The sequence below is a fragment of the Mustela putorius genome, unplaced genomic scaffold, assembly GCF_011764305.1.
Source record: "Mustela putorius furo isolate JIRA1106 unplaced genomic scaffold, ASM1176430v1.1 tig00003853_pilon_pilon_pilon, whole genome shotgun sequence".
NCBI lineage: Eukaryota > Metazoa > Chordata > Mammalia > Carnivora > Mustelidae > Mustela > Mustela putorius.
Window position 1 is genome coordinate 19,106,553 of NW_025422005.1, and position 17,761 is coordinate 19,124,313.

The 17,761-nt window shown below is 41.5% G+C and overlaps 1 protein-coding gene across 4 annotated transcripts in view; it reads left to right on the plus strand.

Moving 5' to 3' along the window:
* Positions 1 to 4,188: 4,188 nt before the first annotated feature.
* Positions 4,189 to 17,761, plus strand: part of CEP85 (centrosomal protein 85) — a 37,540-nt gene continuing 23,967 nt past the window's right edge. For 3 of the 4 annotated variants that reach the window (XM_013047328.2, XM_013047332.2, XM_013047339.2), the window contains exons 1-3: positions 4,192 to 4,328; positions 10,888 to 10,963; positions 14,252 to 14,404. In XM_013047328.2, the coding sequence (XP_012902782.1) occupies positions 10,909 to 10,963; positions 14,252 to 14,404 (208 nt within the window). In that variant the 5' untranslated portion in view covers positions 4,192 to 4,328; positions 10,888 to 10,908. Of the gene's footprint in view, positions 4,329 to 10,887; positions 10,964 to 14,251; positions 14,405 to 17,761 lie in introns of all 4 variants that reach the window. The other variant, XM_013047330.2, reaches the window with a different exon arrangement.

Genomic DNA, 17,761 nt, shown 5'->3' on the forward strand with positions numbered 1-17,761 from the left:
AGCGTTTGTCTTGTAGTTTCATTGTCTGAGCTAAGGGTGGGGTGGAGGAAGACTTAGGGAGAGGGAAGTAGTCTGTCCTTTTTTTAGGGAGTAGAGATGGAACCCCTGTGTTTCCCAACTACTGTCTGGTACTTCTACTATCTTGAGCTGAGCCTTGAGCGGTGCTTCCTCATCCCACCATCCCTTGCCAGCTCTGGAATTCTTCCAAAGGCAGGGCTGGGCTGCTCAATGTGGTAGAGGGCTAGGCAAAGAGAATGGCCAATAAACAGCAAGGAATTCTACTTTGACCTCCCTTTCTGTGTAATCTGACTATAGATCTTGTATATATGTGAAAAGTCACTTTCTTCTCTATGGCTTCTGGTTCCTCTATATGTGAAAGACTTTGACCAGATCATCTCTGTCTCAACGCAGGGACTGAATGACTGGTTCCAGGGAAGGTGTCTGGGCATTGGCCAATTGGTCCTGTCTCCTCTCTTCTGCAGAATGGGTGGAATGGACACTCAATTTCAGAATTAGGATTAAATGATTCCATATGATATATTATCGTGCATATTAATTACTTCCGACCTCATAATCCCCCTCTCCTTACGAGTAGAGGGGGATATAGGGAGCAGTGTTTGTGCTACTATCATTTATCCATTCAAAAATGGGCTGGAATCTACTATGTACCAGTTCCTGTGTTAAGCCCTGGGGATTAAACAGTACATAAGACATGCTCTTTGGACCTTACAGAAAGGACAGGTGAGTCCAGGAAGTAGGTGATATGGACCAGGAAATAGGATAGGCTTTGTAAGCTGGCAGAGGTGGATCTTTCACAAAATCACAAGAAGGCCTCTTTTTTGTTGTTTTGTTTTTGAAATACTACTTTTGATTGATATCTGTGATCATTTTGGAAATTAATTTCTTGGGAAAATATTTTGGTACAAACAATAAAAGCTAAACTTAACAGTCCTGATGTTTCATTTGCAAGAACCTTTCTTGTCATTTAATGCTTTCACAGCTCCTGAAAATAATTAAGTCGGATGATCAATACATTTTGTATTTTTAGGTACACCAAAATCACACATTCATTAAGTCAGCACGCAAGTAACTACATTTCATTGGGAATTCACATTCACTTTATGGGTCTGGAGTAGTTTATTTATTTATGAGTAGACTATTTAAATAGACCTGTTGGTGAGGGCATTAACCCATGCTCTTATTTAAAATATACCCTGGGGGCACCTGGGTGGCTCAGCTGGCTAAATGTCTGCTTTGGTTAAGCATCTGCCTTCAGCTCAGGTCATGATCTCAGGGTCCTGGGATCTGAGCCTTCTGTCAGGCTCCCTGCTCAGTGGGGAATCTGCTTCTGCCTCTGCCCCTCCAGCCCCCACCCCCGTACTCTCCCACTCTCTCAATAAAATAAACAAATCTTTAAAAATAAAAAATTAGGGCACCCAGGTGGCTCAGTGGGTTAAAGCCTCTGCCTTTGGCTCAGGTCATGATCCCAGGGTCCTGGGATGGAGTCCCGTATCGGGCTCTCTGTTCAGCAGGGAGCCTGCTTCTCCATCTCTCTCTGCCTGCCTCTCTGCCAACTTGTGATCTCTGGCTGTCAAATAAATAAAATCTTTAAAATATAAAAATTAAAATTAAAAATTAAATAAAATATATCCTGGAGGATAAAGGCAAAAAGATTATGACTATACTATACTAAATATCTCCAAAAGAAAATAGAATGAAACAAAATTAAGTAAACAAGGAAGCTATTGAACTTGAATTATACTTGGTTGAGCACATGAAAGAAACCTCTGTGCTGTGTAACAATAGATGCTTATAAATTAAGCCACTGGACAACACTAATGCATGTGAAAAGTGGTAGCTCTAATGATATGATTATAACTAAAATGCAGTTGGTTTTCTCATGTTCTTTAATTAAGCTGAGGTGGCACATATCTGGCTAACCTTTTTCAGTCATGTCAGGTGATAGTTCCATTGACATCTTATTTTTTATTTTTTTCCATTGACATTTAAATTCTCAGCAAGTCTTTTTTTTTTAAGATTTATTTATTTTGGAGAGAGAGAGCGTGCACGTGTGTGTGTGTGTGTGTGTGTGTGTGCAAGCAAGCATGGAGGGGAGAAAAGGGGAGGATGTGAGAATCTCAAGCCCACTCCCTGCTGAGCTGTGGAGAGCAGTTTGGGGCTCAAGCCCACAGCCCTGAGGTCATGACCTGAGCTGAAATCAAGAGCCAGTCACTTAACTGACTGAGCCATGCAGGGACCCCTTTCAGCAAGTCTTTTTAAAATAATAGAGTAACTGAAGATTTAAGACTACCTCTTATCTAAAAATTGATTGTGAATATTCTCTGAAATTAACACCAAATCGTGGTAAAAATATGAAGACTCAATCCCATTTGAAAATTAGTAGTATGATAATGGAGTTACTTTTAAAATACAGATATCTGCTTCAGTCTGTTGGGCATCTGCCTTTGGCTCAGGTCATGATCCCAGGGTCCTGGGATCCAGTTCTAAGTTGGGCTCCCTGCTCGATGGGGAGCCTGCTTCTCCTTCTGCCTGCTGCTCCCTCTGCTTGTGCGTGCTCACACACTCTCTATCAAATAAGTAAAATCTTTTTAAAGATTTAAAGATTTATTAAAAATAAATAAAAAGAAAAAGAAATAAAATACAGAGATCTGTATTTTTAATAAAAAGAAATAAAATACAGAGATCTGGGGCACCTGGTTGGTTCAGTTGGACCATGCAACTCTTGATCATGTTGTGAGTTCTTGGGTGTAGAGATTACTTAAAGATAAAATCTTTAAAAAAAATCCACTGGAGGGGCACCTGGGTGGCTCAGTGGGTTAAAGCCTCTGCTTTTGGCTCAGGTCATGATGATCCCAGATCAAACCTCTGCTCAGCAGGGAGCCTGCTTCTCTTTCGATCTCTCTCTCTCTGTCTGCCTCTCTGCCTACTTGTGATCTCTGTCAAATAAAAAATAAATAAAATCTTTTAAAAAATCCATTGGAGTAAATTGTACAAATGCAGTATTTGCCATTTGTAAATTTAAATATTAGCACTACCACTATGTTTCCAATTAGGTTTGTCTTCCCTTCTCTGCATCAGCTCTTCAAATCCTACCCGTTCTTCTCAGACCTCTACAGGTCCCTGTTCCCTCCCTCTTCACAGATGTTTCTCACAAAAGAAACAGAAGCAATCAAGTAGATGTTTCCACCACCCATCAGTCTACTTCCTACCCACTAGTCCACAAATTTATTCATTTAGATACATATCCTTACCATTTATGTTTTTTAAAAAGCGTTTGGTCCTAATTTCAGAGAATACCCCCTAAATGCATCTATCACATCATACCCTGATTCATTACCCATTAAGCCTATTTTATGCCTTCTATATGCTTACCTTAAAATGTTATATGAAGCTGGGGGCGTGGTGGGGGAACGGAGCAGAATTTTGGAGCACATCCCCAGAGTCCTAATTCTGAAGTGAATTTCATCCGGTAATTAACTCTCTTTAAGTCTGGTTCTTCAAAGTTAAGAAATCACACAAGTTTTCCATGCCTCTTCCTCCCAAGTCAGGTTTCCAGAAGCCTGGAATCTATCACTATCCTTTGGCTGATGGCTTTATTCCTCTTTTTAACAATTCCCCAGTGTGCTTCTTAAGAATATATTAATGCAAATGAACTTAGTTCTTTTCCTGGGGGCCGAGGTTGGGTAGGGAGGCAAGATCGATCTGTTAGTTATCCTTCAACCTGAGTTCTGGTCACAGTCTGACCACTGACCACAGCCACAGACAGCACTAACCCTGACATGGCAGCGACTCGGCCACACACTAACTCGGGACCACTACCTGACTGACCCCCTGGTTCATTTCAGATGGGAATACTGACAGGCCCTGGGGAATGGGAGAAGGGTGGGGCAGGTGTTTGGGGATGGGGCTCCCAAATGATTTTCCCTGGCCTCCAGCTCCTCCAACCGCCCAAGCCCAGCAAGCCACTCCAGACCCGAGAGACGAGGACTCTGCCCACAGGCGAGACCTGGCGAGAGGCTGAAGAAGAGGTTCGGAGGAGCGGAGGGGTCATGCGCAGAGAGATCCGGCCGCTCCCGGCGCGGAGCGCAGCGTGCGGGGGCGGGACACCGGCGCGGCCAGACTCCTGATTGGCCACAGGCGGGCAGAAAGGGGCGGGGTGGGGCGGCGCGCGCTCTGAGGCGCGCGGCCTGGCGGGTATGTAACGGCCGTTAGGCGAGCTGAGGAAGTGAACCGTCGCCCGCGGCCGACGTGGTGGCCGCATTCGGCGTCCCTGGGTAAGGGATTTCGCCGCCCGCTTTCGGCCCTATGTAAGTCCTGCTCCCCTCGGGAGCCCTTCTCGGGCTAGGACACCCCGCTCCACCTTGGGGAGCCCGGGAGGAGCCTCAGAGGAGCCCCAGACACTCATGACCTACCTTCGGGGGCCGTGGGAGAGCGAAGCGCATGCGCAGAGCTATTAAGTCGTCGCCTCTGGGTTTTTCACCCGCTGGGCTTCCTAAAATAATGCCCCGCACACGCCCCCTCGCGACTCGCTTGCCTCCCTGCCCTCTTCATGTGGCTTTCTCCAACGTTCACTCCCTAGCTGTTGCTTTACCTTTGTAAAGGGTAGGCCCTGTGCCAGTCGTCGGGGGAGGGGACGGCGGGTAGCGCGTTGCTTGCCTTTGCGGAGCGGACGGTCCCAGAGAAGAGTAGACGTGAAGCGGGTGACGACTTGGTTAGCGCTGCATGGTGTGGGCTGGAGAAGTACACAGCACTAGGCAGAAGGCGCCGGTGTAGTCCGAGAGGGCGGGGAGCCCTCCCTGAGGAAGGGAAGTTGGGGCTGGGGGTTACAGGATGAATGGGGACTTAGGGTTGGGAGACAGCTCTCGTGAAGGCGTTAGGCTGGAGTTTCCCAGCCCGCACTAGTAGTTGACAGTGTCAGGAGACATTTTCATTTGCATCAACTCAGGGATTGCTCCTGGTACTAGTGGATAGAAAGGGCTGCTGCGAAACATCCGACTTTGTGCAGCACAGCCCCCCCCACACCCCCCCCGGCCTCCAAGCAAAGATTTATCTGACCTAAAATGTCAAGAGCATCCAGATTGTCTAGACCACCCTGCTCTAGATGAGGCAAGGAGGAGCTGGTGCTTTGGACGGACCACAAGTTTAGTGGGTTACAGCGAATTTGTTCAATGAAGGGTATTCAGCACTCCCATCGCGCTAAAACAGGAAAATCAGAACCCCGTTTGCCTTTTACATCAGGGTATTTCCACCACATGGCACAGAGCCAGGCGAATAGTAGGCCCTCAGTAAATTTTGTTTGATGAATCGAATACTGTGTGCTAGGTACGGAAGGGTGGTGATACCAGGATGATTAAGATAACCGTGCCTCATTATTTGCCCCTAGGCCTTGTAGGTTTTATAATGGTCTGGTGGTGGTGTAGGTCTCAAGACTTTGTAAAGGCAACTTCTTGGGAAGAATTTGGCTTCTCTTTCTTTTGGTCTGGTTTAATGAATGATCAAGGTCATGAAAATACTGCCAGGGTGTGAGATTCCTTTTTTAAATTATTATTAAAGATTTTACTTATTTATTAGAGATCACAAGTAGGCAGAGAGGCAGTCAGAGAGAGAGGAGGAAGCAGGCTCCCCACTGAGCAGAGAGCCCAATGTGGGGCTCGATCCCAGGACCCTGAAACCATGACTTGAGCGGAAAGCAGAGGCTTTAACCCGCTGAGCCACCCAGGCACCCCAGTGGTGTGAGATTCTTAATGTGCTTTTGTCAGCTGCGTATCCCTTCATATCCTCTGCTGTCTTGATGTGGATTCTCAACAGCTGCACAAAGTGTGACATTCCACACTAACATAATTCTTCAAGGGGAGAAATACTTATAACAATCAAAACCTAATTCTTGGTAGGCAACTTGGGAAATAGAGCCGGGGTGATGACCAAGAGCAACATGAAGAAATTGTATTGTATGAGCTGTCCCTGCTTCTAACTACTTTGGGGCTTTCAGCTCTGGCTGTGTCTGAAGCAGAAACTCCCAACTTATGGTGCCTTCATAACTACCTTTATTTCTTTTTGTCACACAGAGAAAGAATGCAGACTAGAATCTCTATAGCATTAGAACACAGTCCTGGCTTTGAAGCCTCTTCCTAGCTATATGACCTTCCCTTCTCTCAACCTTCATTTTTTTTCATCCATAAAATAAGGGTAATAATAACTGCCTCATAGATTTGATGTGAGCATTAAGTATAAGACATTATACCTGTAATAGAGTGTTTAGCACAGTGCTTTGTAGGTAGTAAATATTCAGTACTTGTTAAATTTGTTGAATGAATACTTCAATAGTTTAAAGGGCTTTGAAGATAGAAACCATCAATGTGGGTGTTTTTTCTGTCTGCTTCATTCACTCCTACCTTTCTTGGCTGTGTAATCGGTTATTTTTGTTACTTCTTGTACATTCATTTCTCTCACTTTTATCTCAGGAAATCTTTTATGTCCTTCAGGTGGTCCTAGTAACCATCAGTAGCTCATCTACTTCTGAACTTAGTAGGAAAAACTCAAGAATTACCTCTTCCAGGGGCACCTAGGTGGCTCAGTCGGTTAAGCATCCAACTCTTGGTCTTGGCTCAGGTCTTGATCTCAGGGTTGTGGGTTTGAACCCTATATTGGGCCCCATTCTGGGCTTGGAGTTCTACTTAAGAAAAAAGAGAATTATCTTTTCCATACAGTTTTACTCCTTGTGGGAGTCTTTTTCTTTCTTTCTTTCTTTTTTTTAATTGAGGTAAAATTCATGTATAATAAAATTCAGTTTTATGTGCTGGGAGTCTTTTTTTCTTTCTTTTTTTTTTTTTAAAGATTTTATTTATTTATTTGACAGAGCGAGATCACAAGTAGGCAGAGAGGCAGGCAGAGAGAGAGGAAGGGAAGCAGGCTCCCTGCTGAGCAGAGAGCCCGATGCGGGACTCAATCCCAGGACCCTGAGATCATGACCTGAGCCGAAGGCAGCGGCTTAACCCACTGAGCCACCCAGGCGCCCTCCTCTTTTTTTTTTTTTTTTTAATTGAGGTAAAATTCATGTATAATAAAATTCAGTTTTATGTGCGTACAATTCAGTGGTTTTAGTACATTCACAAGGTTTTGCAGCCACCACCACTATCTAATCTCAGGAGATTTTGATCACCCTGGAAAGAAACACCATGTCCATTAGTAGTTGTTACCCATTCCCTGACCTCCCACCTCTTAGTACTTGGTAACCATTAATCTGCTGTGTATATGGATTTTCTAGTTCTGGACACTTCATATAAATGGAATTTACCTGTTTATCAGTTGATGGACATTTGAGTTTTTTCTGCTTCTTAGCTATTATAAGTAATGCTGCTGTGAATATTCATGTACAAAATTTTGTGTGAACATGTTTTTATTTCTCTTGAACATATACTTAGGAATGGAATTTCTGAGTTACAGAGTAACTCTTTTTTTTTTTTTAAGATTTTATTTATTGGGACGCCTGGGTGGCTCAGTTGGTTAAGCAGCTGCCTTCGGCTCAGGGCGTCCTGGGATCGAGTCCCACATCGGGCTCCTTGCTCGGCAGGGAGCCTGCTTCTCCCTCTGCCTCTGCCTGCCATTCTGTCTGCCTGTGCTCGCTCTCTTTCCCTCTCTCTGACAAATAAATAAAATCTTTAAAAAAAAAAAAAGATTTTATTTATTTATTTGACAGACGGAGATCACAAGTAGGCATAGAGGCAGGAAGGGAAGCAGGCTCCCCGCTGAGCAGAGACCCGGACACGGGGCTCAATCCCAGGACCCCAGGACCACGACCTGAGCTGAAGGCAGAGGCTTTAACCCACTGAGCCATCCACTTTCTTCATAAGTGAAGAAAAGGATTTTGATATTGACCATTTGATACCACTGCTAGGTAGATAATCTAATCCTTCTGTGTCACCATTAACATACTAAATGATAATAGCCATAAATTGAAACTTTTTTACTGAAGAGTCATTTCTTACCCACTATGTGAAGAACTGGGATGTCAGGGGATGGTACCATTTCTGTTTATAGATGCCTTGAATTAGTAAGGGTTTGTGTTGTTGTTACTAAGAGAAAACTATAGAGGTCAGTAAAGCACATTAGAGAAATAGTACCCATATAGCCTTTGTTTTCTCACCAAAGTTGAATTTCACTTCTAAGAATTGTGATCTACCAATTGAGTTTGTCCCAGACTCTTTAGGGACTCTTATAAGTTTCTAAATTCTTATCAGTTTCCAAATTTAAACTGTATCTTCCTAGGATGATCATATCTCATTTTTTTATTGATATAAACTGCCAAGTAATAATAATGAAAACATAATTAATCACTTACATGTGTCAGGCACTGTTGTGAGTTAATTTTAAATGAATTGGCATGAATTAGGTCCTGTCTTTATTCTAATTTTTATTTATTTTTATTGTTACTATTTTAAGTAGGCTCCACCCCGAGTATGGAGCCCAACACAGGGCTTGAACTCACAGCCCTGACATCAAGACCTGAGCTGAGATTAAGAGTTGGACGTTTAGGGGCACCTGGGTGGCTCAGAGGGTTACGCCTTTGCCTTCAGCTCAGGTCATGGTCCCAGGGTCCTGGGATCAAGTCCCATATTGGGCTCTCTGCTCAACGGGAGCCTGCTTCTTTCTCTCCCTCTGCCTGTCATTTCCTCTGTTTGTGCTCTCTGGCAAATAAATAAAATCTTTAAAAAAAAAAAAAAAGAGTTGGACGTTTAACTGACAGACCCAACCAACCACTCCTATCCTCATTTTCACTTTTTTTTTTTTTTTAAGATTTACTTATTAATTATCTGAGAGAGGGAGGCAGTGAGCGCATGCACACAAGCAGGGGGAGGGACAGACGGAGAGGGAAAGAGAATCTCAAGCAGATTCCCTGCTGAATGTGCAGCCAAACGTGGAGCTTCATCAAAACCCTGAGACCATGACCTGAGTGGAAATCAAGAGTCAGATGCCCAACTGACTGAGCCACCCAAGTGCCTCCATCTCATTTTTATTTATTTGTTTAAAGATTTTGTTATTTGAGACAGAGAGAGACAGAGATAGCATCAGCGGGGAGGAGAGGGAGAAGCAGACTACCTGCTGAGCAGGGAGCCCGACTCAGGACTCAATCTCAGTCCCAGGACCCCAGGATCATGACCTGAGTCCAATGCAGGTGCTTAACCAACTGAGCTACCCAGGTGCCCCCATCTTCATTTTTATGTGAAGGAACTGAGGTATAGAGGTACTACAAAATTTGCCCAGCATTACACAGCTAATGAAGTCAGACTTCAAACCCAAGCTGTCTGATCACAAGTACATACTCTGAACCACTTCCCTGTATTGCCATGCCTCTCAGGTACTATGCAAATATAAGATATTATTTGCTACTGTTAGTTACAGTTATTTAAGGCTTTTGTTTACACAGATAGTAATCAGACATTTGCTGAATTTTCACAGCCTACCATTAGAATAAATATAAATGAGAAGAAAATCTTGTGTTCCCAGCTGCGAATTGGGGTTCTTCTTATGACCAAGAATTCTATTTGTGCATCTTATTTATTTTTTTATGCATCTTATAATTAACTTTCATTACTGGAGGAATTGGGGAATTTATGTTGATAATTGAGTCATAATAATACACTGTTGGTTTGGTTATTTAGTTCTTTCTCTGCCCTACTCTCTCATCCTGCTTCCATGGCTAAGAAAATCTGTGGTAAAGTGTGTTAATTGAGAGTAATATTATGGGGCACGTGGGTGGCTCAGTCAGTTATGTGTCTGCCTTCAGCTCAGATCATGATTCCAGGGTCCTGGGATTGAGCCCAGAGTCACTGGGCTCCCTGCTTACTGGACAGCCTGCTTCTGCCTCTCCTTTTGCCCCTCCTCCTACTCTTACATGCCTGTGCCCCTCTCCCTCTCCCTCTTGATCTCAAATAAATAAATAAAATCGTTTAAAAAAATAAAATGAAAATAATATTATTTTTAATTTTTGCAACAGTTGAGGAATTCTAGGACATATAGGATCAGTATTGAGAATCTCTATTTGGTTCTAGATTTTCTCTCATTTTAGGAAGAGAAGTAGGATGGACTATTAGGAGTTGCTTTGCCTTAAAAAATATCTATAGGGGGGCGCCTGGGTGGCTCGGTGGGTTGAGCCGCTGCCTTCGGCTCAGGTCATGATCTCGGGGTCCTGGGATCGAGTCCCGCATCGGGCTCTCTGCTCAGCGGGGAGCCTGCTTTCTCCCCTCTCTCTCTCTGCCTGCCTCTCTGCCTACTTGTGATCTCTCTCTGTCAAATAAATAAATAAAATCTTTAAAAAAATATATATCTATAGGAAGGGCACCTGGGTGGCTCCATCAGTTAAGCCTCTGCTTTCGGCTCAGGTCATGATCCTGGGATCCTGGAATTAAGCCCCGTGTTGGGCTCCCTGCTCAGCAGGGAAGTCTGCTTCTCCTTCTTCCTCCATCCCTCCCCCGGCTCATGCTCTCTCTCTCCTCTCTCACATAAATAAATAAAATATTTTAAAAAAATATATATTTAGGGTGCGCCTGGGTGGCTCAGTGGGTTAAAGCCTCTGCCTTTGGCTCAGGTCATGGTCTCAGGGTCCTGGGATTGAGCCCCATGTGGGGCTCTTTCCTCGGCAGGGAGCCTGCTTCCTCCTTCTCTCTCTGCCTGCCTCTCTGCCTACTTGTGAGCTCGGTCTGTCAAATAAATAAATAAAATCTTTAGAAAAAATATATGTATCTTTAGGAGTAAAATATGTGGAAGACGAATCCTGTGTGGGTTTGACAGTTTCAGTTGAATGGGAGCGAGTTACAAGGAGTTAAAAGATAATGGAGAGCTCTGAATGGTTATTCCTTCATTTTACAGTTGGCTCAAATAACGGTGTTGATGGCCATGCAGGAGAAATACCCAAGTGAGAGGATTTCTCATGCCACTTCACCAGGTGAGTAAGCAGAGTTTTCTGACTTTTGCTGTGTTTTTTCATAACAGAAATATCCTTTAAAGGAAATACATAGCAAACAAACATTCACTGAAATGCTGGTACTTGAAGAACAAAAATAATATGAGGCTATATTGAATAGAAAAACAGGCCTCTCCAAAAGAACAACTATTTATCTCTGGTCCTTCATGGCTTCCAAGAAGACCACATGATTGATGGGGAGGGGAGGACACATTAAGGAACAGAATGACTTTGGAACATAGTTCCATTTGAAATCAGAAAAACACAGCATAAATTACTGTGTTCTATGTTGTCTTTGTAGTCCTGTGGGTGGGTCAGTCATCTGCTAGCCCACAAAGATTGGAATTCTTCTTGGATGCCAACAGTCTCAGTTATGTTGTCACTAGAGACTCAGGAATTTATCTTTAGAATGGATTGACAAGATTTTGAAAGCTCAGTAGATATATTAAGTGGATATATTAAATATATATGTTAAATATACATAAATATGTAAATAAACACAGATGTGGTATATTTAAATAGAAGGTAGGATAGAAAAATAGCTTTTGGAATTCTGAGTTGTTTATGAAGAGAGGAGTACCTTTTTTCAACTAAGGATATATTTTATTTAACTTTAAAATCCTACAGTGCCTTACAGCATGTATTAGATGTTTGTTGTATTCTCCTGGGAGTGCTGCTTTCATAGATTAAGCATTTTGAAAAACATTTGTTGAATCAGTTCAAGATACCTTCAGCAAATATTTATTGAACGTCTGCTACATGCCATTCACTGTTTTAGGGCTGGATTGTATAATTTCTAATGACAATTATGTTATAACACACAAATTTGGGGGATGTAGCAATTTCTAACAAAACTCACTGCTTTTCTGATGACTTTGTCTTTAGTAGTCTTTCATTTGATTAATAATAGTCTTAATATTTTGATTAAAAAGATGTTAGTGATAGGACATATGACATAACAAAAAAATTTCAGCTTTCAAACTTGAATTTTGAAATAAGCATAAGCCTCTGTACCTATACCAAAATACATTTTAAAAAGTTTTATTCATTTACGTGATCTCTAGGGCACCTGGGTGGCTCAGTCCGTTAAGCATCTGCCTTTGGCTTGAGTGGTGATCCTGGAGTTCTGGGATCAAGTCCTGCATTGGGCTCCTTGCTCAGCAGGGAGTCTGCTTCTTCCTCTACCCCTACCCCATGCTTATGATCTTTCTCTCAAATAAATAAATAAAATCTTTAAAAAAAAAAAGTGATCTCTACACCCAGCATAGGGCTTGAACTCACAACCCCAAGATAAAGAGTTGGATGTTCTACCAACTTAGCCAGTCAGTTTACATTTACAAAAATGTAAAATACATTTTTATTTTAGCAAATATCTCTTCAGAATTGATGTATGGAGTGAGCAAATAGAAAAGTGGTACTGGTAAAGAATGGAAGGTTAGTAGTGGTAACAAGAAGTAAGAGGCCAGAAAGATGGTAATAGAGGCCCTCAATCGATTTTCAGTATTTTAGAAGGCCTGGAAATTTGTCTACTACCTAGAAGTCAAATTTCTTCTAGCTAGAATTATGCTTATATGTACAGATAGTAACACCAGCTAATCTTAGCTAATCAAATGCTCTGATCATTGGGTATGTCTTATGAAAGATTATTATAGATTACTGCATGAATATAGATTCTTTCACATCAGGCAGTCCACTGTGACCCCAAGAATAAGTCCTTGGGGAAAGTTAGAGTGCCTTCAGTAGAAGGCAGAGGGTAGCAAAAGTAGAAGAAAGTGAGTTAAAAAGATGGGAGAAGCACTATAATTGGAAGAAGAGAATAAGGTGATTTGTGCTCAAATATCATTTGCTTCCCATAAATCAAAGAGTCTGTAGAACCTCGTTTTCTGATTTCAGCTAAAACTCTGATATTTTAAATGGATAAGTAGCCATCATTACGTTTTTGTCCATTTGTTTACATGGATCATCAGATACAGTTTAGAAAAATTATAGTTTTTTTTAAACAATAAATACTAGTAAATCAAGTGTTTATTGAATGCTTGCTACCTGTGGCCCTCAAGTAGCAACCTAATAAAGTTCAGTAAATCTCCTCAGTCTTGGGGCACCTGGGTGGCTCAGTTGGTTAAAGGATTACCTTCGGCTCAGGTCATGATCCCTGGGTCCTGGGATTGAGCTCCCTTGTGGGGAGCCTGCTTCTTCCTCCCATCTGCCTGCCACTCTGCCTACTTGTTCTCTCTCTCTGTCTCTCTGTTGAATAAATAAATAAAAGTCTTATTTTTTTTTTAATAAATAAAAATCTTAAAAAAAAATGTCCTCAATCTAGTTTTGTCTTACCCACTTAGAAATTTTAGTGGTTTATTTGCATTGCACTCAAAATAGTGTTAAACTCTTCAGATTGACTTTTAAGGCTTAACCTTGATCTGGATTCACCCTGCTCACTAGGTATCCCAGTTTAGTCAAGCAGCGGTTTTCTTCTTTTTTCTTTCTCTCCTTCCTTCCTTCCTCTCTCTCTCTCTTCAATTTATTTATTTGAGAGAGAGCCCACATGCACACGAGTGGGGTAAAGGGCAGAGGGAGAGAAGCAAACTCCTTGCTGAGCACAAAGTTCAGCATAGGGCTTGATCCCAGTACCCCTAGATCATGAATTGACTTAAAGTCAGACACTTAATCAGTTGAGCCACCTTGGCACCCCCAAGCAATGGTTTTCAACAAGAGACTGGACTGCCTGTTACCCTAAGGAGCATTTGGAAACATATGGTATATTTTCATGTTTCATAGTGATGGTAGAATAGGTTTAGGGCTGCTACTGGCATTTAATAGGGACCAAGGATGCTAAACCATCCTGACATATATAGACTACACATTGAGGAATTGTCATGCCCAGTATGCCAGAAGCACCTACTAAGAAATCCTTTAATAGGAAAGAATGTGGATATTGTAATCAAAACAGCCTGGGTTCAAATCTTAGCTCTGTCTAAGATTTGGGGTGATGATTCTGTTCAGTAAGTAAGTAGATGAGATCATGTTGGTAAAGTGTTAGGACTTCTAGATTTCAAAAAATGGTAGCTACTAATAGATTCCTAGGTTCTTGATAAGTCTTTTTTCTGTCTGTGAACATTCTCACATCTCATGCTATTTCCATTCAAAATTAACTAATTTTGAGAAGCTGAAAAAGGCACAGGAGAGAGAATGATGCTGTTTTTTCATAGGTTTAAGTGCTTTATTTAAACAGTCTTGGTTCACACTAAAGATGGGAAATGCCGCTTGTTTCAGGTTCCGGTGTAATTCAAAAGGGTAGTTCCCTGGGAACTGAATGGCAGACCCCAGTTATCTCAGAGGCTTTTCGGAGTCGCTTCAGCCGCTGCTCAAGTGTAGCTGACAGTGGAGACACAGCCATTGGCACATCATGCTCAGACATTGCAGAGGGTAAGTTTGGATTACTGTTTTGATTACTAGTATGTGTTGTCCTTTTCAGATTGTGTTCCATGTATACTGTCAATTCCAGAATATTCATGACTTGGGCCCTTCAGCCAAGGAGTTTGCTTGATTTTTTTACTCTGTGTTTCTTACATTTGGCCCCTTTCTTTCGGTTTTTACTGTTTGTCCTATTTTAATAACTTTTCATAGGTTTCTTGTCCTCAAGTCTTTTTCCCTCTACTGCCAGGTTAATCTTTCTAAAAGCCTGGTTTTATGGTTTCCCTTTCCTGTAAATCCTCGACTGCTTATGTTACTTGGAGGATAAAGTTCAGAGGCCTTAATTTTGTGATCTGGCTTTCCCACCCAATCAGACATATTTCTTACTGTTACAGAGTGTGGTGTTTTACTATGCAATGAAAACTTTTTTTGTTGTTTTTGTTTTGGATATCTGAGCTCTTTTCTTCTTTAATCCAGGCCCATTTTTGTTGTTTCCACCTCTTCTTGCTCTTCCCAGCTGTGCTGATCTTATTTTTCAAAATCTAGTGAAGTGTCTGACTAGACTTTTCCCATCCCTTCCACCCATTACATCTCCCTCTCTGCAATCTTTTTATTTATTTTTATTTTTAATGTTTTAAAGATTTTATTTATTTATTTGAGAGAGAGAAAGAAAGAGAGCACGAGAGGGGGGTAGGTCAGAGGAAGAAGCAGACTCCCTGTGGAGCAGGGAGCCCTATGTGGGACTCAGTCCTGGGACTCCAGGATCAAGACCTGAGCCAAAGGCAGTTGCTTAACTAAGTGAGCCACCCAGGTGCCCTGCAATCTTTTTAAAAAAAATAAGATTTCATTTATTTTGAGAGGGAGGGTGGAGAGAGAGAGAGAACAAAGCAGGGGGAGGGAGAAACAGACTCCCTGCTGAGCAGGGAGCCCTATGTGATGCCTGGGATCATGACCTGAGCTAAAGGCAGACAGACCCTCATTCCACTGAGCCACCCAGGCACCCCTCCCTCTCTGCCATCTTGTAATCTTCATTGTGTCTGTCATTTGAGGGGCACTTAAATTAAGTAATAACTGTCAGACAGTGTTTTACAAGAGTATTTCTTTTTTAAAAAATTTTATTTATTTAAGTAATCTCTATACCCAATATGGCTTTGAACTCACAAGCCAAGATGAAGAGCCCCATGCTGTACTGACTGAGCCAGCCAAGCATCACAAGTGTATTTTATTTTTTCATTTAGATAGTGAGTTCCTAGAGGGCAGAGGAACTGATGGTAATAATAACTATTTATTAAATACTTTTTGATGGATACTATACTAAATTTTTTCTACATTTTTTTCATTAACATCTTTGAGAATGCTATGAAATATTATTTCCATTTTACAGCTGAGAAACCTGAATTGCCTCTTTTTTTTTTTTTTTAAAGATTTTATTTATTTATTTATTTGTCAGAGTGAGAGAGAAAGCACAAGCAAGCAGAGCGTCAGGCAGAGGCAGAGAGAGAGGCAGGCTCCCCACTGAGCAAGAAGGCTGATGCTGGACTCGATCCTAAGACCCCAGGACCACGACCCAAGCTGAAGGCAGTGGCCCAGCCAACTGAGCCACCCAGGCATCCCTGAATTTCTTTTTTTTTTTTTCCAAAGAGATATTTATTTGGGAGAGAAAGAAAAAGATCATAAGTGGGAGGAGGGGCTGAGGAAGAGAATCTTCAAGCAGACTCCCTGCTGAGTGCAGAGCCCTACACAGGGCTAGATCCCACAACCCTTGAGATCATGACCTGAGCCAAAACCAAGAGTTGGACGCTCAACCAACTGAGCCACCCAGGCACCTGGAGAAAGCTGAATTTCAAAGTGATTAGATTACTTGATTAAAGTTACAAAACTAGTCACTTTAGTACTTTATCAGATGTCACACCCACTATGATAGCTATAATCAAAAAGATAATAACAAGTTTTGGTGAGAATGTCAAGGAATTGGAACCTCTATACATTATTGGTGGGAGTGTAAAATGTTGAAGCTGCTTTGGAAAGCATTTTGGCAGATCTTCAAAAGGGTAAAACATGGAGTTACCCTATGACTCAACAGTTCTACTCCTACCTATATACCCAAGAGAAATGAAAGCATATATTCACACATAAACTTGTTACAGGAATATTCATAGCAGCATTATTCATAGTAGCCAAAAAATGGAAACAACCCAGATGTTTATCAGCTAGTGAATGGATGAGTCAGATGTAGTATATCCATATAATAGAATATTATTCCACAGTAAGAAATGAAGTACTAATACCTGTTACAAAATAGTTGAACTTTTAAAACATTTATGCCAAGTAAAGCCAGACACAAAAGGCCACATACTGTATAATTCCATTTATATGAAATGTCTAAAATAGGCAGATCCAGAGAGACAGAAAATGAGTGGTTGTTCAAGGCTAGGGAAGTTAGGATAAATGGAATGTGACTGCTAAAGAGTAAGAAGTTTCTTTTTGTGATAATAAAATATTCTATAATTAATTATAGTGATGGTTACACAACAATGAATAATAAAAACCATTGAATTGTACACTTCAAGTGGGTGAATTGAATGTTATGTGAATTATATTTCAGTAAAGCTGTTTTTTAAAGAAAAAAAAAAAAACTGGGTGGCTCAGTGGGTTAAAGCCTCTGCCTTCAGCTCAGGTCATGATCCCAGGGTCCTGGGATCAAGCCTCGCGTCGGGCTCTCTGCTCATCGGGGAGCCTGCTCCCTCCTCTCTCTCTGCCTGCCTCTCTGCCTATTTGTGACCTCTGTCTGTCAAATAAATTAAAAAAAAAAAAAAAAGAAAAGGATAGAAATGTTTGAAAATAGAAATGGGTAAAAAAAACCAAACCAGTTATCTACTGTATTGACCCTTAGACACCTGGCATTTAATAGTTTGATAGCTGTGTGTATATGGCGTGGTGCTCATAAATGTTGAGTAGAACTGAATCATAGATGTTGTTGTAGACGGACTTTGAAAGTCATTTAATCCAGTTCCTTTTTGCTGGTGAGTAACAAAAATTCTCCAAGGGGTTAAGTAATTTGCCTAATGTCACACAACTAGTCAGATTCAGGTCTCCCAGCTGTAGTATTTTTTTCTGTCACTTCTGTAATCAAGTGTTATTCTCAGTTTAGTTATTTGTTAAGGTTTTGTCTACATTGCAGTCATGGGACCTTTTTCATTTTGACTAAATAGTTCTTTTAAAAATCAAACAATGGTCTAGATTTCCCCCTATTGAATTTAGTGACTGTATTTAATTCAGTCATGTTGTTACACAGATTCTGTGCTTTTTATTCCTTTGAGGGGGGAAATATATTTCCTGTATAGTGTATTCTTTTTAAATTGTAGTAGC